Genomic DNA, 24,571 nt, shown 5'->3' on the forward strand with positions numbered 1-24,571 from the left:
AAAGGCATAGAGGTATGTTGTTGAGCTCATTTGCACAATAACTAAATGCTGTTTCATATGAAACAACATCCAATTTTAAACCACTATAGGTTTGGTGAAAAATATTTTTAATCTCTTTAATGTTTCTTTCAACACAACCTTGAAAGTTTGGGGTAGCAGTAGGACTTACTGCATGGTCAAAAGTGACATCAAATTTACCATTAAGGGTACGAGTGATGTCAGCATAAGACAACTTAGTATCTTTGCCTGCTTTGACCAACTGGGATCCTGGGTCAGAAAAAACTTTAGCAGGTACTCCATAGCGATGTGTCAATCGCATGAAGGCTTGTAGAAAGGCTTCAGTACTATATTTAGTCATTACATGGGCAGCTATAGCGCCAGATGATGGATCTCTAGCTACCATGCCCCATATTTTGACTGATGATCTGTGATTGTGTTCACAGATTGCTGTAAATGGGCCCATAAGATCCACCTGTGTAAAGTAAAATGGTGGTGCTATGGTCAGTCGATTTTCATGGACTGGTGCCATTTCAGCTTCAAGAAGGCAAGCTTTGTACCTGCGGCAATGCACACAAGCTGCTCTTACTTCCTTTGCCAAGTCTCTGCCTCCTAATATAAAGGCAATATTCCGAGACTCATTCAATGTGGCATTTGTGTTTCTGTGGTGAACAAGTTCATTGTGAGCATATAACATGATACTGTATGCCACAGGTGAATATCTATCAATGATTGGTCTGACAAAACTAAGTGGTCTTATGTCAGACATGATCTTTTCAACATCATTGATAGCTTGTCCTTCCAAAATTCTTCCAGAATACAGCAATATCCCTTTCTTAACTAAGGAATTATTTTTGTACTCCCTGGGATTGCTAAAGCGATATACTTCTTTTGTTGCTTTCTTAAAGAAGTAATCTTCTGCTTCTGCTAACTCATCATGTGTAAATGTGAGAGCAAGTGACATGGCTTTTTCAGCAGCTTTGGTCTTGCTACTACGAGTAACTCGCTGGTCAGCTTTAAGCCTGGATTTAAAATCATATTTGCAAAATCTGTTGCAGATTGCAATGACTCTAACAGCCTTGCGCCATGGTAAGGCTGTAGGTAGGTACAGATACTTACTGTATACCTTCCTTTCCTCAATTTGAGACTTACCTGGTAAGGGATCAGTATAGTTCACTGATATCTCTTTGCTGACAGCAACTTCAGCTTCCTTATCCAAGTTTATCTGAGATATTCTCTTGAGTGGCATGTCCTCATACTTTAAGTACATCCATCTCTTACCATTCTGCCATTCTGAATGTTCATCGATGTCTTTCACAGATGCATTCATCCTGGAGCCTAAATCAGCAATGTTTTCTGCTGATGGTATGTGTCTCCATTGTTCTACTTCAGAAAAACGTCTGATTTCTATAACAGAGCTTCTGATGCCAAGTGACATTGGTCTAGTGTCCTGACTGATCCAGGACAGAACAACAGAGGAGTCTGTAACATAAGTGACTTTTCGCACTTTGCCTTTTAAATTTTTGATAACGGTGTCAGCCAGGGTAACACCAGCTACAGCAGCTTTTAGCTCAGCTCTAGGTATAGTGGAGCCACTGACAATTTTAGACTTGCCAGCAACTAACCTGACACATACCTGTCCATGCTTATTTTCAGTTCTGGCATGAACACAAACTATAGCAAGATGCTGACTAGCGTCCATGCTAACAAAGAGGTCTATGGGTTCTAAGGCATCTTTGGGCATGACTGCTCTTGGAAACTTGATATCAGTGACTTGGACCATCATGTTAATGTTGTCAACCCAAACATCTAGATACTTCTCTGGTAACAAATCATCCCAACCTTTACCTTCATGGAGTATTGCATGAAAATCATATTTAAATTTAGCTGAACAGGGTGTAATTAACCCAATCGAGTCAAAGTTGCCACCCATTTTACTAAGAAGGGTTCTCTTAGTAAAAGTCAATGCAAGTGCATCTTTAAGATTGCCTTGGACTGGCAATGGGCGCTTGCCTCTTTTGATTTTGCCAAAATAGAGTTCTTTGGCATCTAACATAAGGCAATCCTTGACAGGATTCCATCGATAGCCAAGAAAGGATACTGTTTCTCCATCCTTGGAAACACTTTCATCTGGAGGAACTCCAGTTCTAGTGTATGATTTAGCAGCCATTCCACCCACTTTAAGAGTGAAGACCTGACCACCAATAATCTCATCAAGTTCTTCATTTGATGAAGCAGTATCATTTGTATCATCCACATATGTTTTGTTCTTTAATGTGATTGCACCCTTAGCATGTTGAGGGTGATTCTTGATCACATGATCTGCAAGTTTCTGGATACCTTCATAGGTCTGGTTTCCAGATGAAGTGACACCATATATGGCTGTCAAAATAACCCTCTCTTCAATAGGACCATCTGGATCAAGGTCCTTATACCAGAGGTATCGCTGCCACCTGTAATGTTCTGGGTTCAGCGCAATCTGGTTGTAGGCCATCTGAATATCACTACAGAAAGCATATGGGCCAGATCTAAAGTTTAAGTTGAGATCTAGAATCTTTTCCAACTTATTTGATCCCTTAGCAAGGACATCATTCAAAGATTTTCCAGTTGCTGTTCGGGATGATGCATCAAAAACCACCCTAATGGGAGTTGATAGAGAGCCCTCTTTGGCAACAAATCGCCAAGGGAGGTAATATTCACCTGGCAGATCCACCAATAGTTTCTGGTGCTCTGGAGGTAAATCTGTAACATTGCAACTGTATCCACGACTAGCAAGTTTTTCATGGCTGGCTATGACTTGAGCTTTAGCTTCTGGGTCTTTAGCTAGCTTTTTCATTTGCCCTTTCAGGATTTTCAGAGCAATATGCCTGTTCGGGGCTAAATCCTTTGTAGGATCTGAGGTGAATGGAAGGGAAGCAGTTATTTTCTTCCTTTCAATGTCATAATGGGTCTTTGACTGTATAAGAGCATCTTCTGACTCTTCTTTAAGGCTGGTGGCTTCAAGCTTGTCTCCATGCTTGCAATCCACACATCCTCTACAAGATATACACCTGTATGAGGCCTCTGTACCAAGCAGCTCAATTTCAAGGTAACGTTTGAGCTTTTTCTTGGCATTGAGATCTTGAAGGTCATAATCCTTGTTGAGTTTTACAGGTTCTTCATTGCTGTAAACCAACTCATTTGAGTCTATATTTTCCCAAGACTCATCCTCATTAGCAGCAATCCAAGACTTTCCGGATTCAAGCAATGAGTTGTTAATATATCTGTAAGCCTTAAGTTCATTGGTAAAGAACAAGGCTGTACCTATAAAGGACACAGTTTCCTTGGCTTTTGCCCAAGAGTGATGGGGTCCTCCAAGAACACCTGCATGGCCATCAACTCCATCAAATGGACTATGATAGAGTGATAACCCACAGGGTAGTGTGCATACCAAGTATGGATAATAGGTATTATATTTGATACCTAATATGATATCAACCTCACAGCCCCCTATATTGCTGGGTACTGTAGGTAAGATTTCATTGCCCTTGTAGTGGCGGACAAGATCTTGATAGGCCTCTTGCAATTCCCAGACAGGAAATGGTGCAGTAAGGCGATCCATCTTGGTAGCAATGATTGTGGCCTTGACCTGGGATTCTGTCATAGGCAGGTAGAATTTATCACTACCATGTGGTAACATTATGGTATTACCCCCTGCTACATTCATAGATGTAGGGCCAGGGCGAAACACTGTGCTGCCTACTTTGGAGGCAGTGTGTGTAGATATAGCTGCTGCACCACAGCCACTGTCAAAGAAGACAAATATGTGGGAGCCATCTAGTGCCTTTATTTTCTGGCACATAAATATGGCAGGTGTTCCAACATCTGGAATAGTACCATCTTCAGATGGAACTAATGCATTAACTGTTTCATTATCAGTTAGAGTAGGTCCATTAAGATAATTTATTTGAGAGGTGTTGGGTATTTGACCAACTGGAAGTGAATTTTTGAACTCATTCATCCTCTCAGCATTAGCATCACCATGAGTAGCGCACACAAGAATATGTTTTTGCATTCTATGGACAGAATACTGACATTTCCCAACTTTACAGGTATAGTTGGTTCTGCAATCATTCTTGTGGTTGCTCCACCATTCTTCAATTGAAGTAAACTCTACCTGTGCATCCAGTCGCAAGCACCTGTAGCAGCTCTTAGTTGATACATTAAGCTTTTTCCTATCCTTAATAGGAGCTTGAATGTATTGCTCACAATTGTACATGTGAGTATGTCTCCCATGACATAAGTTGCATTTCATGGGAGTTGGTTTTTTGCCAGCCCCTGTGTATAATAGGGCTGGGGTTGGGGTACCCATATTTAATATTTGAGTACTATTTGATGGTGCAGATGTTTCTGTAGAAACATATGTAGCACCTTGGGCCTTAGGTGGGTTCCTGGCCCCCCTAATTCCATTATTAGATTGGATTTGGGGTTGGGCTGACTGCAGCACAGATCTACTTTCGCTGTGTGCAAGCCAATATGATAGCTGATGAATTTCTTCATCGAAATACCGCATCAAAGCATTATAGCACAACTCACCATCTGAGAGTCCCATACTTACTTGGGATCTGAAAGTTCTGGTGATCTCTTCAAAATGCTTTTTTATCAATAGTCCTGATACAGCATTGGCAAGATCAATTTTACCATACAACAGACTCTCAGCTTTAAATTCTATAGCAAAATCTTGGATTGATCCAAGCTGGGATCGCACCTCAACCAACCAATTTAATTGTTGCTCCCAACCTGAGGTTGGACAGCGCCCTAGTTCAAGAATTTGCTTTTTCTTTCTGGCAAGAATAAGGTCTTTACTGCCATAAAAGCTTGCAAGTTTGTCCATTACAGCAACAGTTGTCTTCTCAGAAGAAACCATTTTAGCTGCAACTCCTTGAAGACATTTCTCTTTAAGGATTGACAAAATCTCACAGTTAGCAAGGGAAGGAAGTGAGTCTACATATGCTTCGAACTTCTCTTTGAAAGTATAGAAGTTAAGAGCATCATCCTTTCCCCCAGTAAAATTGGGTAATGGTAAGGTAGCCATCTTATCCTTTGAAGGCATATTACCGTGCGAGAATCCATGTCTTTCCTTTTGGTTGTCAACATGACCCTCACATTCATAAATTAAACTTTCAAGTTGAGTGGATGCTTCATTAAGATTATGAGCATCCTTTGCTAACTCACATGCCATAGCATCATCACACAGGTCACGAGCTTTTTTCAAAGCTCTTAGGCTCTTATCAAGAAGTTCTTTAAACCTGTTGTGAACTTTGTTAAATTTGCCAAATTGATTGCAATCAACTGCCATTAACTCAGCAAGAGAATCTCCAAGATCTGCTATTTCTACTAGAATAGGATCTTGTCTTTGATGGACTCTAGCCTTTTTAATTGCTAGAGTCAAATGATTGGTTTGGCTGTCTGTGGATCTGAGAGCCAAAGGTGGATGACTTGGGACAGTTGGTGACAAGGCAGATACTGAACCTATGCCTTGATTATTTCCAATCTGACCATTGTCGTTGCTATTACCTGCAGATTGTTGATCTTCTGCAGATTTTGGAATTTCAATTTGTTCGATTCCAACAGCTAACTCCTCAGAGATTTTTTCTAAGTTAGCAGGTTTGCTCAAATGAGCTTGAATAGCAAGGCTTTTATCCATAAGGCGTTTTACAAGCGCCTTTCCTTTATCTACATCATCAGGTGTAAATTCAGGATTTGGAAATCTTCTGAAAAAATTCAGGTTAGATCCAACCCTTTTTATAGCCAGGTCAATATCTTTAATCTGACTATTAAGAAAGTCAGGGGTCTGACTTTGAAGGTCTGCAATGAAAACTTCACAATATTCATCTAAAGTGAGTGCATCATCACATTCAAGCATTAGTTCTCTGGGATCCCTTGAAGCCATTGTAGAAATATCACTCAAGGATCCAACAGAAATATTATGGGTACTAGTGGAAGCTCTGGGTAGGCTTCCAGGAAGGTCGTCGTCTTGACCTCTTTCAGTTAAGTCTAATGCGTCCTCAAAAACAGAGTCAACAATAGATGGTACATTACTGTAAGTAAGGTTGGGGGAAAATGGATCCCAATCTAGATCCTCCCTATCATCAGTATCAGATAGATGATCAGGATTATCAGCCTCAAACTGGAGCTGTGATCCAAATGGTGTACTAGCACTTAATGGTTGTTCTGGTACTAGTTCCTGGCCATCAATATTAGCCAGATTAGTGTCATTGGTTCTAACACTGCCTAGTGATACACTTCTCTTTAGTTTTACTCTAGAGAAGTCCAATGGTGGGTGTAAAGTACGCTTTCTGGACCTAGTTACTGGTCCAGATTCAGTTTCTTCACAATTATGAAGAATATAATCAGTTAGCTGGCTTGGTTCACCTGCAAAAACTTCAGATTCAGACAATGTCCGTCTGAGGGGTCGGGAGTTTTTATTTACAGGAACTCCTCGTCTTAACTTACATCTGCTAAACTCTAGTTGTTTGTTAACAGATCGCTTGCGAGCACGGGTGTCTGTGCATGCTTGTTGAGATGGTTCTGACTGTTTAGTAGTCCAGACCTCCCTCATTTGATTATAGCTGTGTACAGCAAATTTAGAATCTTGATCCGATTCCAAACTCCTGAGGTAATGCTTGTAAACAAACTATAATATTTACTATAACCTAATGCTGTTAAATGTCAACATCCAGTTACAGGTGTCTTTCAAGGGTTCCTAAAAGACTTTATAACTAACTATAGGTAGTATGTTCTCTACCATAGGTCAGTTTTTTTTTCACTGTCAGGGATAATTATTTCCTGATAATGTCTCACCTCAATAATCAGATAATTCATCCGACTGTCTTAAAGCCCTTGTAAGGTAGCTTCACAACTATCTACTCATTGTGTTCTTAAATAGATACAAAAGTGTAGGAAAAAGATGTGAAAAAAAACTGTTCCAATCCTGAGCTTTAAGATTCTGTCATTTTGTGTTATCTGAAAGTACAAGACTTTCAGTAATTGGGAAAAATTTTAGGGGGGGTATGCTCAGGAATGAAACAATTTATTTAGGCTTGCTTTGCTTCTCATGGGTGTGCCTCTGGTCATCTAAAATAAGAAGATTTATAATGTACATATAGTACAATAGGAAGTTTTGAGTATTATAATTGGGGATGTATTATACAATGTACATCAGTCATTGTCTTATCCCTTTAGATCCCTGATTTTTTCTTTTAATCCAAAAATATCTACATTTTTAATGATAATGACGCCATAACAAAGGAATCAAATGACAAAGTTCGAGGCCGCTTTGTGGTGACTGATAATAATATTGATGAAGGCAGGGTTAATGTAATTGTTCAGACATTAAATCAATTGAGGTCCGAACTTTTAATAGCTAATAGATGACTATGTTTTTCTTGTACTTTAACCCATAGTACATAGATAGCAGGGGCGTCCAAGCTTTTTTTTGGGGGGGGGGGTATTTACAGCCCATTCTTGCGGTGCCATAACCCTGTGGGGCTACTTTGTACTGAATATAACCTATCCTAAAGTAATAAACGAAAAACTAATCCACCATTATTTTCAATTTAATATAAAAATAAATTGGGGGGATTTTGTGCTCCACATTGTTAATAAATTGCATTATGTCATAATTTTCACCTAAGTATTACATTAATTAAAAACCCAGGTGAGATATTATTCAGTGAGCTGCCATATTCTGGCGTTCTGCTACCTGACCAGTACAGTACACACTGTCATCATTGTTTCCGCAAGTACACAGCACTCATGCCCTGCAGGAACATTACAGTTAAAAATGTATTTTATTCACTGTTTCAAGACTCAATAGACTCTAGATTTAATCTTGTGATTTGACTAAAAAAATTATAAATATATCTTAAATGGTGCCCTTATCTTTAAATCAAAATATGGTATTAGGTAAAAAACAAGGGGTATTTTTAGACAGTTTTGGTCAAAAAAATAAAATATGTCTAGCCCCCCGCCCCCACCACAAAAAAGTATTTATGAACCTTGCCTTTTCCTAGTAAAAGGTTCACTGTAAAGCAGAACTATATCGGTTCAGCGGTTAGCGAGATCCTTTGGTACAGACAGACACACACACAGACAAATCTTGTTATTAATATAAGGATTCCTACATCTCATCAGACTAGCTTTTAACTGTATGAACTTCCCGGCAGGAAGTGCACGCAGCCGCGGTACTGCAGCGTGGAATGTCTGCAGGCAGCTGTACCTGTACACCAACACGAGTGCGGCCAGCTAGACCTGCTCCATTCTGTAGGCATTGGTAAGTAAAATGTAAACCTATTTTGTGTTATCTTGATTAATGTTGTCTATACATTGCACATAGGGGCAACAAGGGGCAACAATTCACCACCCCCAAATCAAGTTTTAAACATTCTATGAGTATTATCATACCCAATGTACATCAGATTTCAAAGGAATCGTAAAAATACGCTTTTTAAGTAAGCATTCTAATGCATGGAAGTCAAGAAATGCAAAAATTTTCTTACAGAAAAAGGCATACTTTTTGTGTTTCACCAACAATTTTAAAAGTATTATAAAATCTCTTAGAATTAACGTAGTTAGACAAAATAACTTCTGATGAGTCATGCATTACATATATTTTGACAGTATAAAAGAAAAAAACACAAATTGAAGAAATTAGTCCTAAATAATTCTAGTTGAAGTCAAGATTTTAGTTTTTATTTGTTTGTTTTTTAATCAACATTTAAGAAGACAGTAAGAGGAAACATGTTTTCACAGGTTGCCACCGGCTAAAAATACGATATTTGATTGCCCAAAGACATATTATAATCGCCTGTACTGGTTTCATTTACCCCCCCGCGCCCCCGTAAGGGTTTTTAGTGCGTTTTCTGAGGGTGGGTGCTAGAAAAGTTAGTAAGAAAAAGCGTTTAAATGCGCTTTTAAAGTCAAAACTTAAGATATAATTCAATTAAATAAAGACACAAAAACATAGACATATTGGGAAATATTTATTCTGACTTAGAATGAAAGTTAATAATAAATATTTTCAAGTTCTATTGCACTAAATGATAGTGAGGAGAGGGGGGGGGGGCTAAACCTAAATCTAAACCTCTTTATGTTTGATGTTTTAATGTAACTAAATAATCGTTTCTATAGATTATTACAAATATCAGGGATCTTAAGGGATAAGACAAAGGTCAATAAATTGTTGTACATCCTCAATGATAATACACAAAATTACCCCTTGTGTAGATTAAAGTTAGTAGTTAAAACGTTTGAACACACAACTGTAAAACTTTGGGGACTAGTGTTATAAACAGCCCAATGTCCCCTACCTCACTGCGGAAAGGTAAAGTTAATATGCAAATAACGTTCTTATAATCATTCTAAATTGGAATTAGCAAGTAGTCTATTTGTCTGTCTATTGGTAATGCTTTGTTTTTAAATTATGTAGTTACAGGGTATTCATGTTTAAAGTCAGCAGTTTTATTTAGAAATGGAGGGGACTGTTAATTACACTAGTCCCCAAACTTCAAAGTTTTATAATAACGTTTTTATATTTATTACCATAAGAACTTCAGGAAATTTAATTGATTTTTTATTGGTTGATTCATTAAGATGAGTATCAAAACTTTTCAACCACTAATTGTCATCTACAGACAAATAATTTTGTAATATAATTTATTAAATATGTATTTATTAAATATGTATCAATATTGGGGATGTACATATTAATCGGTTATTGTTTTGTTCCTTAGATCCCTAGGTGTTAATATATAATACAAAGTAGCTTGATGTCTGTTTGTCTGTCCGCCCATCCCTTAAGATCTCGCTAACCACTAAACTGATTGAATTCTACTCTTCAGGGAATATATCTACTGGTCCTGTGGTTTTTTTAAAGATCTTTTTCAAAAATAAAAATCCCCCTCAATTTTTACATATTTCTAAAATTAGGGTTGGTCCGTCCGTACGTCTGGTACAGTTAGCTCTTTTACTTAACTTAAACAGGCTAGAATTGTCCTATCGATCTCAAACTTTTCATGCTGATTTCTACAACAGTTAGGTACGACTTAGAAAGCACAGCAACTCTATAATCGTTACCAGAAAGTCCGTACATCCATTTATAACAAGCTGATTTTTACTTTTTTGACAACAAATAATGGTTTTGAATGTTAAAAATATCCTATTCATCTGATTTTTTGAATACTGATTCCTATTTCAATAACGTCTATTGTTATAAGCGAAGCATCTCTATAATCAAGTCCTAAAAACGTCAGTATGTCCTTAAACAGTAACATGTATTTAATCAGTTTTAATTATAATTTTGTATAGACATGCATTAATATTCAGTTCTGACACTTCACAAGTGTTAATGTTCGTTTGTCCTTCCATTTCAGAGCTGCGCTTCTTTCATGGATGTTGTCATCCTAGTTTAATTACCTCTAGGGGCAAATCCCATAGAGGCTAGGGGCGAAGCCGCTAGTATACATATAAACAGTAAACAAGAATCATAATATCATTATAAATATAGATATTAGTTAATAAAAATTTATGTTAATCATGCCCACATTTATAATGGATTTATTAAACATAAAAATAAAGTGAAACTTGTAGCTTGCTAAAATAAGGATCCCCATCCACCCCCATTTACACCATCCCCTCCCCTCCTACTGAAATGAATTCCATGACCCCAAATTTGACACGTTGAACACTAAAATCGGACTACAAATAACCTAGTTACACTTTAATGGGCCCAAAAAGCTAGTGATAGGGTAGCTGCGCTACTAAAAAATTCTCATATTGCTCTGATAACCAAACCCCTAATTAGACATTTTAAACACGAAATTCAAGATAGTTGATGGATAGATAGATGGATAGGTAGATGGATAGATAGATGGATTGATAGATAGATAGATAGATGGATAGATAGATGGATAGATAGATGAATAGATATATGGATAGATAGATGGATAGGTAGATGAATAGATATATGGATAGATAGATGGATAAGTAAATGGATAGACAGATGGATAGATGGATGGATAGATAGAGGGATAGATTGATGGATGGATAAATTGATAGTTGATGGATAAAGAGATGAATAGTTGATGGATAGATAGATGGATCGATATATAGATGGATAGAGAGATTGATAGAGAGATGGATAGATAGATGGATAGATAGATGGATAGATAGATGGATTGATAGATGGATAGATAGATGGATAGATAGATTGATAGATAGATGGATGGATAGATGGATGGATAGATGGATAGATAGATGGATAGATAGATGGATAGATAGATGAATAGATAGATGGATAGATAGATAGATAGATAGATGGATAGATAGATGGATAGACAGATGGATAGATATATGGATAGATAGATGAATAGATAGATGGATAGATAGATGGATAGATAGATGGATAGATAGATGGATAGATAGATGGATAGATAGATGGATAGACAGATGGATAGACAGATGGATAGATATATGGATAGATAGATGGATAGATTGATGGATAGATAGATGGATAGGGTAAGGGGGGGCCATTTTCGGGAGGGGTTAATCGGGTAATTTTCTATCTACCTTCATAAAATGACCTTTATCTCCATGTTCCTTTCAAATGACAGAAAAAAACATAAAAGCGAGATGAATTTTAAGGGTACTAAATAATTAAATCCCCTTTTTGGTTAATTTGCCCCAATGTGCATTGGATAGGTATGAAATATATGGGGATGTATTTTAACAGGAAAAAAATTGTCGTCAATTTCGGCAAAGAGCATGGACATTGGAACAATGACATCAGTTATTAGTCCCATTTTTTATTCCATAGGATATCCGGTATCCGGCCAAAAAAGTATCCGGCCCAATCCTACTTTAGGAGTTATTATATAACAATGTTTTGCAATGCATCATTAAATGTTATGTCTAGGTCACCTTGCGGTCAGAACAGTATTGGTTACTGGAATAGAACAGCTCATCAAGTTGCGTCCTCGCATTAAGGAAAAAGCCCAAATCGACAGATATTTTGAGATACACTAAAATAAGATCTTGTGGTGTAACTTGTTCTTAAAGACTATCCGAGGCTAATGCCAGGAAATAAGGCATGTGGTATTCAAATAATAAAAACATTATTTACACTTTGAAAATTGCTATCATTAAAAAACATTTTTAAATAACTTTATGCGTCCTTTAACCCAAAGCACTACTGTTATTTTCTCAACACCTATTCAAGATTGACGGCTATTACAATGAGCTTCAAGTATATAATATATTTAATGCTACGAAAAGATATGCTATAAAAATGTCTAAAACACATTATTTCCCTTTAGAATTATTCTTAATTTATGGTAAATAAACATATGCCTTTTTAATTCAATTTGTTGGTAACTCCATCTAATTTATTTGGTGTTTTGCTATTTATGGATGATGTCATCATTGTTTTGTTATTTATTGGGTTCTTTTATATGAAAAAGGCCGGGACTTATGGATACAGCAATGATGACCATTACAGCAGGGTTTACAGTCTCATGCATCATGCTGATAAAATGAAGGTAAATTATTTTTTTTTTAAGATATGCCGTTTTTTCCCTTAAAGTGCTTAGCGAGCGCAGAACCTTCAATCACCTTATTTTAAAATGAATTGAATATTCTTTGGCTTAGTAACTTTGGGGACTTATTATAAAATTTTTATTAGCTAGTACATTAGGTTGAATGTCCACAAGTTTCAACCACTAATTGTAATCTACAGAAGGGCTAATTTTAAGTAGCAACAATGTGGATGTACATCAATTTATCGGCCATTGTCTTATCCCTTAAGATACCTGTCTTTATGCCTTCTTCAGGAGGATGAGATATTCCAGTATACAGTGACTGCAGCCTTGCTAGCCATGTACCTGGCAAAACGGACAAAGTTCCTTTTTCCTAACAGAGGACCACTTAGCGAAGAAGAAATTGATGATGATTTAGGTAAGGTAGTTTATTGTAGTTTCACTCAATGTGCCTAGTCGAGCAAATGAAGCCTCTTAGTAGAAAATTACAGCCAAAGCAGGAGCCTTTCAAAGTTATCTTAGTGATCTGGATCTGTAGGATCATACCTACTGATAACCTAGAATAGGATTGGTTGAACACCAAAGTTTGTACAATATTTTGTGTTTTGGAGAATTTAAATTAAAAGTTTTGTGAATCCCTGAAATTAAGTAGGAAGGTTTTTTTTTGTCTGTATATTCAGATTTTGAAAACTTATCAAATGATAGATATCTCTTTTTTTATGGATTCTCTACAAAAATCACTTATAGGTTTTGGGCTATTTTATTTTTAGATTTAAATCTTTGGTTGGTTTTAGGTTATTTTTCTGCCTCCTAAATGCGAGGGATGTAGGGGTGTAAGTAAAGGCAATATTTGACATTTTAAAACTCTAGTATAGTTATGATTTATTTGTTTTTAATTTTGATATTTAAGGTGTGGCATTTTCAACAAATACATAATATACATATGCAGTGAATTGTAGATCATTAAGTTTTCATTAATTTTCAGTGAACTATATTGGTGGCCTGATTCTGCGTCACCTGTGTCAACTGGTCGGTAATGCTCATGCTGTTACAGAGCTCAAAGAAAGTGACAATGGAATTGTTCAACAGGTAAAAAACTTTATTTATTGTTAAGTAACAAGAACAATAATGTTTATGATTAGTGCTGCTATTTGCTGAAAAAAATTTAGAAAAAGGAATGATATGCTTGATATACCTTACATCATAAAAGACCTTTAGATAAAGGTCGTCCAATCAAAAGGTTTGTATTCTCAAATCAAAATAATTGTGAATGTGCAGTATTTAATTATTTAGGTGAGGCTAGCTACAGCTATATATTCCAGTGCTAGTATGATAAACCACTGCTGTGTACCTAATATAATCAACCAATTCAATGGAAATAGACTTTTAGTCCGGGCTACTAGAAGCATCAAGAATGGAGAGGAGGTACAAAATTGAAAAAAAATTGAAAAATAAATTTCTAAGAGGATAACGCCAACAATTCTAGTTTGGTGAGTTTCAAATATCATACCTATAATTTTTTTTTCTTTAGGTTTATAATTGTTATGGTCCCCACTACCGCAGACATCCCTATGCTGAAAGACAAGAAATGTTGTTAACTCAATACAAGTTTAGGTAAATATACTTTTCCAATATGACTTTGAAACCCAATAATATCCGCTGGATTAGAACCGGTTTTATGGTCCTAACTACCGTAGACATCCCTTTGCTGAAAGACAAGAAATGTTGTTGACTCAATATAAGTAAGTATACTTTCCAGTATGACTATGAAACCCAATAATATCCGCTGGATTATAACCAGTTTTCATCTACACTGACAAATCATGTACAGCATAGTATTTTTTTAAAATGTTAAAAATCTTGAGATTAATACCAGGTTTGTTAGTCCGGGGCCTTAACTTCGATTTTATTGTTTGTTTGAGGACTATCCACGAACAAGAGCACGTGATTCTAAGTACCTTCCAGCATTGATCCTGAGTATTTTCTTTCAGAATATAATAGGTCACTATTAATAATTAATATATTGACGAGAAAATTTATGTTTCACCACTTCAAGTTGAAGAAAAGTAAAAAAATGTCCACCATTTTTCGTTAAAATTCTATCAAACGTTTTGTTGAGTTCGGGGTGTCTTTAATTGTCCATGTTGTCAAATGTAAAAATTAAAAAAAGTCAAAAGCACATTTACTATATCTTATATGTTATGTTTAAATTAATGCTAATATGGATTAATTTACAATCTATATAACACGAGTATTCGCATATGTATTATCAAGTATCCATTTTATTAAAATAATTAGCTTCATAAAAGTTTTCAAAATCAATTAAAATACCTAAAAAACATGGTGAAACATAAATTTTCTCGTCAATATATTAATAATATAGGGTGACCTATTATATTCTGAAAGAAAATAAATAGGATCAATGCTGGAAGGTACTTAGAATCATGTGCTCTCGTTCGTGGATAGTCCTCTTTAATGAATTTAAGGAAAATGCCAATTTTTATTGAATTTCCTGAAATGTTTATTTATAAAGTGAGACAATCATACATAATAATACTTAAAATACATTTATGATATTTGATTTTATTAGGTATACATATTTTGAAAATATCTGATTAATTTTATATTTGTTTAGTAGGGAAGTTACTCTGTTTTTTTTCTTCAAAATGTCTGTCTGTTTGTCTGTCCGTGAGTCAATAAAAATTGGAGAAAATAGACAATTGGCTCATATATAAGATACTAATAAGAGCATCCAATAGAATGTACATTTTCTTCAAAAATTATCTTCAATGCTTCAAAATACCATTATATCTGTTTACAGACTATGCTAATGCTAATGTCGTATGGGTGAGTTGCACCTGGACTGAACAGTCAACTTGTCAACTCAAGGCCAGACTCTTGGTCCTTCACCTCATACCCACAATGGCATAGACTCGAAATAAAGTATTACCAAACTTTACCAATAAACTGTAAACAAATATGATAAATATACAAGCAAAATAACAAGTTAATGTTGAATTTCAATTCCTTCTCGTCCCTTCTTAAGCATAAAATGAATTTGAAAATTTTGAAAATAGATTTTAATTTCCTTATAAGGATGTTGTTTTTATATGTCGTCTTTATGACAGGTAAATATTTTATAAATATATTTCTTAAATTATATATAAAAGAAAATATTATACAATAATATCAAATTAAATCAAAAGTATTTCAACTTGTTTTATTTTTTTTTGTACTAAACTCATCCCTGACTTGAATGAGAGAAAGAGTTTGTTTTGAATCAGATTGCAGAAAGAACATAATATTAAAATACACAATAGTCTCTTTGTGAGTTTAAATTTATAACATTATTTTTTGTTAATGAATTAATGAAAATTATTTTGTTTAAAATTTGACTAAATGACATCTCGAATAATATACTTTACATTCCATCTTAAAAATAAATCTGTAAGGTGTATATATATGTTTAGATATCTGTAAACCACCAATTTATGACTATTGATTTTTGATCAGCTGTAGGTTTCAATACTAGATGTTTTTTAAGTAGCGCAGCTACTCTAAATCTAGAGAATAAATCTAATTTTGCTTAGAATTTACTTTTAGGTGTTTTAAACATTGTAAATTAAAGATTTTATTTTAATAATTAATATTTTACAACAATATCTTCTAAAAACTGTGAGGAAGTTTGATAAAATTACGTTTATTTTGCAAGCTTGTTTGAAAATATTTCATTATTTTTATAATTCTGACAAAATAGATTTTCTGTTTAAATAAATAACATAGCCACAAAAAGGTTTAAGTAGTTATTGAAATATTTTATTACTATTCTTGCTAATTAAATATTAATTAAATTAAATGTTAACTATGTTTAATTTGCATTTTTAAAATAGACAAGAAAAATATCCTACTTAAATGCTAATTTTATGAAGTTATCTTAAACCTTTTCCAAAAGTTTGTTTTATAAAACTTTTTTATTTTTCATTGATTTTATTGATTATATAGGTTAAAAATATCAAAAGTATTTTGCAAAGGCTATAGATAAATTTTGATTAATTTCGATTTTTGATTTTTTTAATTTTTTTTTAAATCTGCTAGAATATGCATGTCTTTTCAAAGAATAGATTATATAAAAAACAAAATTAAACATATTCAGGCTATCTAAAAGCAAAAAATATTCTTTTTTACCATTAAATCGCAAATATTTAAAATCATTAGATTTTAAGCTTATTTTGCATGGAAACACATTTTTTCAGTTATTTTTTCTCAACAATGGATCTTAAATGATTATTACTGAAAACTTTTATGAAAATGTTATTATCCAAAACTTCAAATAAAGGAAATAATTGCCGTTTGCGAAAATGTGTGCAAAAAGTTGCCAATATCTCATTAGAAGGGACTTAATGGATTTGAATTCTTACTGCTTACGAGTTAGTGGACTATAAACTATTAGAAAAGTATCACTTTAAGGTGGAATTTTGAGGGTCAACTTTTTTTCTTTTAAAATTCGCAGTGTACCCGTGATACAGTACATTACAGACAACCAACTCTCTGTGATGCACGACCTTTGTCTGAGAAGTCCTAACTGTGCATGGTAACGAGTTGCGCCTGTTTTGGGCCAAGGCATTCCCCCCACTCTAACTATTTACGTCGCGCATCTGACATAGTAGCAGTGGGAACCATTTTTAACGTCTTTAGTTATGACGCGGTGTTGGACCGAGATTCGAACCTAACACCTTCCCGACGACGAGCGGATGCGCTACGTGTTGAGCCACGGTCGCGGGTGTTTACAGACTATACCTATAGCTCAATTTTTATCCTCCATTTTTTATTTTGGTTGTCATCCCTGATTATTAACATTTGGTATACAGTATAGGGATAGCACAATGTACTAAAACAAGTGCCTTTTCTTTTTTTGGCAAATTTTAAAGATTTTGGGGACTAGTGTATAGATTCAACATTTTTGTATAAAAAGTCAAGTTTTTAACTAAAATTAAATATTCTTTTAAGCTTGCCAAACTTTGTCTTATAGAAGAGCATAACTTTTTCATCAGTTAGAATCCAGAAAACAGGGTTGAGATATGCTTCCAGCCTTTTTACGGTGTACATAACCTGTCCGGGGCTTAATCCTAAACCTAAAAATAAAATAGGTTTGTTTTAAATGCCATATAATTTTGACTTTTTGTAGCTTTGTTTATCAAATGTCAGGTTAGATTAGGTTTTATTGGGTAATGCGGATATAAGCCCGTGCCCATGCATGGTATAGGCAAAAAATACCTCTTATTTTTAAAACTTGGATATTTTTACGCAATATAATTAAAATACCTGAAAATGCTAGAATAAGAGCACAAAATAAAAGCAAAGTCCAAGTTGAAGTTCTAAGAACCATTGTCCGGATGCTTTCCTTGATTGTGTAGGCCAGGATTGTCTGCCAGTCCTGAGATCTCTGTTCTTCAACAACATTTTCTGATCTACAATGATTGGATAGAAAAGTCAAAACTAAAAATGAAAATACTGAAGTTACTTTTTTTCATATCTTGGTCAACTGGAATAGCTAAATTTAACAAGGGTTAGAAGGGTTCCTGGTTTATTCCTAAAGGGGTTTAGCTCAAAGAATAATGTAATAAAAAAGCAACTCTTACATGCCTCCAGAAATCCTTTATCAAGGTTATGCCTTATTTGACATGATGTAAATATGTTATGTCCATTGATTATTAATTTATTATGATTAAAAATCACCTGTTTCTTTGCTTTTTGTTAGCAATTACTTCTTTGTTTTGTTCTGTAGTTACATTATTTTCACCTTGAATTTCTTCTCTTATCACTTCTATTTCCCCAGAAATAGGACCAGAATTGCTCTTGTTGACAGATGTGCCTGGTTGAGGTTCATTCATGTTAATTTGTGTCTCCATGTTATCAACATTTTCATTGGAGGGTTCCTGAGGTTTTACTTTGATTTCCTCCTTAAATACAACATTAGTCATTACAGTTGAGTTTGATTGTAAGTTGCCAGACACATTTCTGGATTGTGAGGTGGACTGGTCATTCAAACTTTCATTGTGCTTTGTTACTTTATATGTTGTGTTCACTTTGTTGTGTCTCATATCCTGAATTTTCTTTCCATACTTTTTCATAATTCTGTAAAATCCAAGTAAAAATTTGATTAACTCTAAAAGAAGAATTGCTCCAAAAAGGATACGCATGGTTGGATAAGATGGACATGTGTTACAACCGATTGGATACACATTTTCTGCTTGATTATAGATTTCACACAGCGTCAGATTTTCAGTTGAGTTTGAAATTTCTGGCATACAAAATTCTCTTTGAAACTCAATCTGATATCCTTCAAATGCCATTTGATCACTACAGTTGCCAAGAACATGCATATCAATTCTTATAACATTGTCGATGGCAAGTAGAACAAGGACACACAAGGTTGCTATGTTGATGGTCAAATCAGAGTTGAGCTTAACGTATATATCAAGCCTCCAATTAAGGATGACTTTGGCCAAGGACATGCAGAGGAAGGTGGTGGCTTCCGATATGACAGTGATCCTTGTAAAGAGAATGTAAAGAAGAAACCAGGGGAAATTGACCAGCTCTAAACACTCAGAGCTAATGATGCTTGCAAGATAGAAGGTGTAGGTGAAGCATGTGAAGAATACTTTGGTTACAACATTCATCATCAGAAATCTTAATAGTTGAAAAACCAATTGAACATAAAAATGAAAATAAATCTTAATAAGATAATATTCAGTAGTTCTAAGGGCATTTAAATTGAAGTAAGTAATACAAGTGCTATTTCTATTCCGTGATTTTATCTACATAAACTCCATATTTGGAAATAAATTGAAAATAAGGTAATGGTAGTTGTTCATTTGTTTATGTATAACTATAGGTCAGGTTAGATTAGGAGAGGCACCCTCTATTCAAAGAAGTTAAATTTTGTAATACACTTCATGAAACTCTCTCATTTGATTAGTGTCAGAATTTAGAAGAAAAATTATGGATAACTATAGGTAAAGTTTGTTTTGTTATATTGAATTGATTCATTCCTGTCCAAAATAGTGAGTTCAAATATACTTCTGGTCTTTAAATATCCTATATACAGGACAGAACATGTAACTGAAATCAAAAACAAAATTCCATCAAATAGGATCACTAGACCAAGGGTTAAAGTTCCAATAAGTATAATAAACACAGCATAGAATGCTAGAAAAATCTTGATGTAAATTGAGGTTGAGGTTTTCATTTTCAAGTCTGAAATAAATAATCATAAATATCTTAACTTAACACTTATCATAAATTCACAGCAATGATATAAAAGTCTTTTTTTCCAAAATATATATTGAAATATATTCTGGTTAACAAAGCTTCATCATAATCATATTAATATAACAAACGTATTTAAAAGAATGATTTTATTTTCATTAAAGAAAGAAAATTTAAATTACTGTAATAACAACCTAATACAGTTTAGATAGTTGTTGAATGAAAACTAAAAATTTTAAATAATATTTTGAGTAAAAAAAGAAAAAAAAATCAAAGTTTCTGTTTTTTAATTTTAACATTTAAAAAAATTGTAATCATGAAAGTAAAATATATTAAAATTATTGGCCTATTTTTAAAAGCGAAGCTTTTCTATAATTAGGGTCGGTCCGTCCGTCCGTCCGTCTGTACGTCCGTAACGGATAGCTTTTTTCGTTAATTTAGGCATGTTAGAATTGTCCTATCGATTTCAAATTTTGCATGGTGATTCCTTTAATAGTTTGGTACGATTTAGAAAGCGTAGCAAAACTATAATCATCACTGAAATGTCCGTACGTCCATTTTAAACATGTTGATTTTTTTACTTTTTTAACAACAAATTTTTATGTGATCTAATCATCCGATTGATCTGATTTTTGGTATATTGATTCCTGGTACAACAAAGTATAATATAATCAGCGAAGCAACTCTATAATCAAGTCCTAAAAATGTTAGTATGTCCATAAACATTATCCTGAATCAAGCAGTTTTTCAACAAATTTACTTACAATTTTGCTTTGACTCTTATACATTTATATTATGATTATTCAGTTCTGACACTGTACAAGTGTTAATGTCCGTTTGTCCTACCGTTTCAGTGCTTCGCTTTTATGGATGTTGTCATCCTTGTTGTTGTACAGTGCTTGTGAATGAAAAGGACTCTAGCCTTCTACTAATATTTTTAATGCATCAATTTGACTCATTTAAAATATATCAAATGGATTAGTATTATTTTATAAGCAAAGTTATTTTGATTTTTAAATTGACATCATTAATTTCATAACAATGTAAAATCTTGTAGAAATTTTATGATTTTGATATCTACTTAGACATTCATTTATGAAATGAAGGGATCTAAAGGTATAAGACAATGGCTGATAAATGGATATACATCCCCAATGATGTTACACAAAATTACCCCTTCTGTAGATAACATTTAGTGGTTGAAACATTTGGACACTAAATGAACCAACGTATCAAAATTTAATAAAAGACCCCAAAGTTGTTAAGCAAATGAATAAGAAAACGTTAACAAGAAATTTTTGGGACTAGTGTAATAAACAGCTCAATGTTCCCTCCATCCCTGTCGACAATAACATCAATTTTATGCAATAGCTAATAGGATTATTAAAATTGTAACAAATAAGTCAGGAACACAGGGATAGTAAAATATACTTTACCCTCAATTGAAACAAAACTACCCCTTAGTAAGATTTAAACTATTGGTGCTAAAGTTTGGACCCTGTTGCTTTGCACAATCCAATCATGAATCAATCTTAACTGCCATCAATTTCCTGCTATTGAATTAGTTTATAAACCTGGTCTTTGTAGGGCAATATAATTTACATTCCTCAGGCGTTTTTCAGTCCTTGGATACTTGTATTATATTGTGTTAAACCTATAGTATTCATTGTTTATAAAAATAGTTTATTAATAAATTCTTAATGCAATGTAATTACCATTTATGAATGTTGAATATTAAATGTATATGTTGTTTTGTCCCAATAAAAAATATTTGAATTTGAATTCCAGTGCTCAATCTCTCCCTGGGCCTGAAGTAACTAATCTATCTTCTTGCTTGTATTTAGTATTTACTGACCCCTGGTTTATGTAACATATTTATGTAACATATTTTCCAAATTTTCTCTGGATATAGCCTTTTTTATGTTAAAGTACTATTTTTTGTATATTGTTAAAATTAATATTATAATTTTCTTGTTTTCAATGTTAGCCTTCCAATCTTTGCAATGTGTCCCCTCAGTTTCACTTTAGATTCAAAACTAAACTAAGTACCTAAAACCTGTGAGTTGACATTTGTACGGTATATGTTCAACACATGATTTGAACTTATTAAAGCCTCTGTTTAGGAAAAAAAGTTAACATAAATTTTTATCGTTCTACTACTGTTTTTAACTTAAAACACACAACCTTTACGAATTTTACCCGCAACCTACCTTTACCTTTGCCAAAATAAGAAAAGTTTGATATGTTAGAGTTCTCAAAGGCATGATATAAATTTTAATCTCTATTTATGATTATTAGGCATTTTTTGGACCATTTGTGGTATTGTTATCAAATTATGGCATGTATAGCCTAATCATAGCATATTATACCATACTAGCGGATACGCCCCCTAGAAGCCTCTAGGGGCACTGGTAGGAGGGGGGAAAGTCGACCTCAGCCCTTTTTAAGTTTCAAAAGAGTTTTTAAAATATTTTTTTGGGGGGGATTGGGATGAAGAGACCCTCTCCAAAAATAGTTTAAAACCTTCCCAGGACCTATAAGAAGATTCACTGTAATGGAGAACAATATCAGTTCAGCGGTTAGCGAGATCCTTCGGGACAGACAAAAATGCTTACTACTTTATATAATAGGATTATTTTATAATGAAAAATAAAACTTCAGTGCTTATTACATAGCACATTCTAAACAACTAAAGACAAAATGCACAAGTTAAATCATATTTTATCCTGTTCAAAAGCAAAGCATTTAAATATATCCGGCTGTATGTCCGTCAGTACGGTTAGCTCTTAATGTTAGACTTTTAAAAATGTCCTATCTAATTTAAACTTTGCGTGCTGATTCCCATAACAGTAAAGTACAATCCTTATACTAAAGTAACAGGATGTCTGTGTGTCTGTCTGTGTGTCTGTCTATGTGTCTGTCTGTGTGTCTGTCTGTGTGTACCGAAGGATCTCGCTAACCGCTGAACCGATCGGGTTCTCCTTAACAGGGTAGCTTCTCATAAGTCCCGGGAAGGTTTTTAACTATTTTGGGGGAGGGTACCACCACCCTCCCAAGAGAAATGACAAAAAAATCGAAATTTTAAAACACGTTTAGGAGACTTCAACGTCAAATGAAGAGGTATCGTACAAAAAAATTAAAGTAGAGACTTTATCAAACAAAAACATTTAAAGTGCCACTAGAGGCCTCTAGGGGCGTAGCCGCTAGTTTAATAGAAAGCGTAGCAACTTTACAATCGAATATTGATTCATAGAACAACTAGGTACAATCTTATAGGCGAAACATCTCCATAATCAAGTCCTAAAAGTGTAGGTAAGTATGTCCTTAAACATTATCCTGTATATTATCAATTCTTATCTCATTTATATATAATTTTGTTTAGACTTTGAATTAATTTTCTGACCTTCTAATATGCTGGCACTCTACAAATGTTTATTTTTGATGGTCATACTGTCTAAATATTGAGCTTCGCTTTTATGGATGTTGTCATCCTTGTTTATTTGTTGATTTTTTTATTTATTGAATCTTTATTTTAATAAGAGGGGGGGGAGGTTTTGATACATTTGCGTAAAAAGTGAGTATAGACTTTATCTTTGGACTGAAAGTATAGGTTATAAAAGAAAAAATCATTCTTATATGATGAATTTTAAGATTTTTTGGATAGGCCATCTGGTTCAGGAGCTGCAGGCCTCTGGGTTCAGGAGCTGGAGGCCTCCAGTTGGTCCCTGGACAGGTAAAAATAAAAATAAAATTTTTTGAAGAGATATAGGTCAACTTTATAACAAAATATGCATCTTTTTTCTTCAAATATGTAAATGAAGTATGAAAATATGCATATTTTGTTATATAAAATGACCTTTAACTCTTCAAAAAAAATTTATTTTGATTTTTACCTGTCCAGAGACCACCTGGAGGTCTGCAGCTCCTGAACCTGGAGGCCTATCCAAAAAATCTTAAAACTTGGAAAAATTTATCATATAAGAATGATTTTATCCCTAATAACCTTTCCTCTCAGTCCAAAGATAAAGCCTATACTCACTGTTTACGCAAATGTGTCAAAACTTCCCCTCTCTCTTAATTAATAATATTTTTAAAATAAATATAAACAAATATTTTATTTACTATCATATTGTATAATTAAATCTTTGATTTATCTAGTAAAAGTATGTTCTAAAGAAATAAAATATCAAACAAGGATGAAAACATCCATAGACAAGAAAGACAAACTAACATAAAAAGATGTAACAGCTGATTTAATATTATTTTGAAGGTTGAACAAAAATTCGGAAAAATCTAACCCAAAAGTACTACAATTCAGAATGTGTCTTGGTAATCCTTATTCCAAAAATCAATTTTGAATTTTGTTTACTATGGACATACCTACTGGCTTGTTATGAATATAGAGTTGATACCCTTTCTCAATTTCACCTAAATGATACAGCTTCATTATACCATGTTTAAGATAAAAGGACAATTCTAAAATGTTTAAATTAACCATAAGAGCTATTCGTTTTGTAAGTTTTCGTAATTTTCTTTGAGTTTTTGCATATTCTCTCTCTCTTTTCTTATGACAACTGATCTTAACATGTACTGTATAACTCACTTTGTTTATATTTTATGATTTTTATTGTGCTGCGCTACTTATGAATGTTTTTATAAGTTTTATAATTATGAATAACATTACACAATTTTTTATTTTCCTTAATTTTAAGAAAACTAAATTATTTACAAAT

General features: G+C 33.8%; 1 protein-coding gene across 1 annotated transcript in view; it reads left to right on the forward strand.

Moving 5' to 3' along the window:
- The window catches only part of LOC145326679 (protein-lysine N-methyltransferase SMYD4-like), a 46,461-nt gene that overhangs the window by 15,002 nt on the left and 6,888 nt on the right, over positions 1–24,571 (forward strand). Inside the window, exons 10-18 of the mRNA XM_080170045.1 lie at positions 7,285–7,345; positions 7,697–7,801; positions 8,201–8,311; positions 11,951–12,018; positions 12,492–12,572; positions 12,864–12,987; positions 13,555–13,658; positions 13,863–13,994; positions 14,101–14,183. Of these exons, the coding sequence (XP_080026171.1) occupies positions 7,285–7,345; positions 7,697–7,801; positions 8,201–8,311; positions 11,951–12,018; positions 12,492–12,572; positions 12,864–12,987; positions 13,555–13,658; positions 13,863–13,994; positions 14,101–14,183 (869 nt within the window). The remainder of the gene's footprint in view (positions 1–7,284; positions 7,346–7,696; positions 7,802–8,200; positions 8,312–11,950; positions 12,019–12,491; positions 12,573–12,863; positions 12,988–13,554; positions 13,659–13,862; positions 13,995–14,100; positions 14,184–24,571) is intronic.

The sequence above is a fragment of the Acartia tonsa genome, chromosome 8, assembly GCF_053477335.1.
Source record: "Acartia tonsa isolate MP-2025a chromosome 8, ASM5347733v1, whole genome shotgun sequence".
Classification (NCBI taxonomy): Eukaryota; Metazoa; Arthropoda; class Copepoda; order Calanoida; family Acartiidae; genus Acartia; species Acartia tonsa.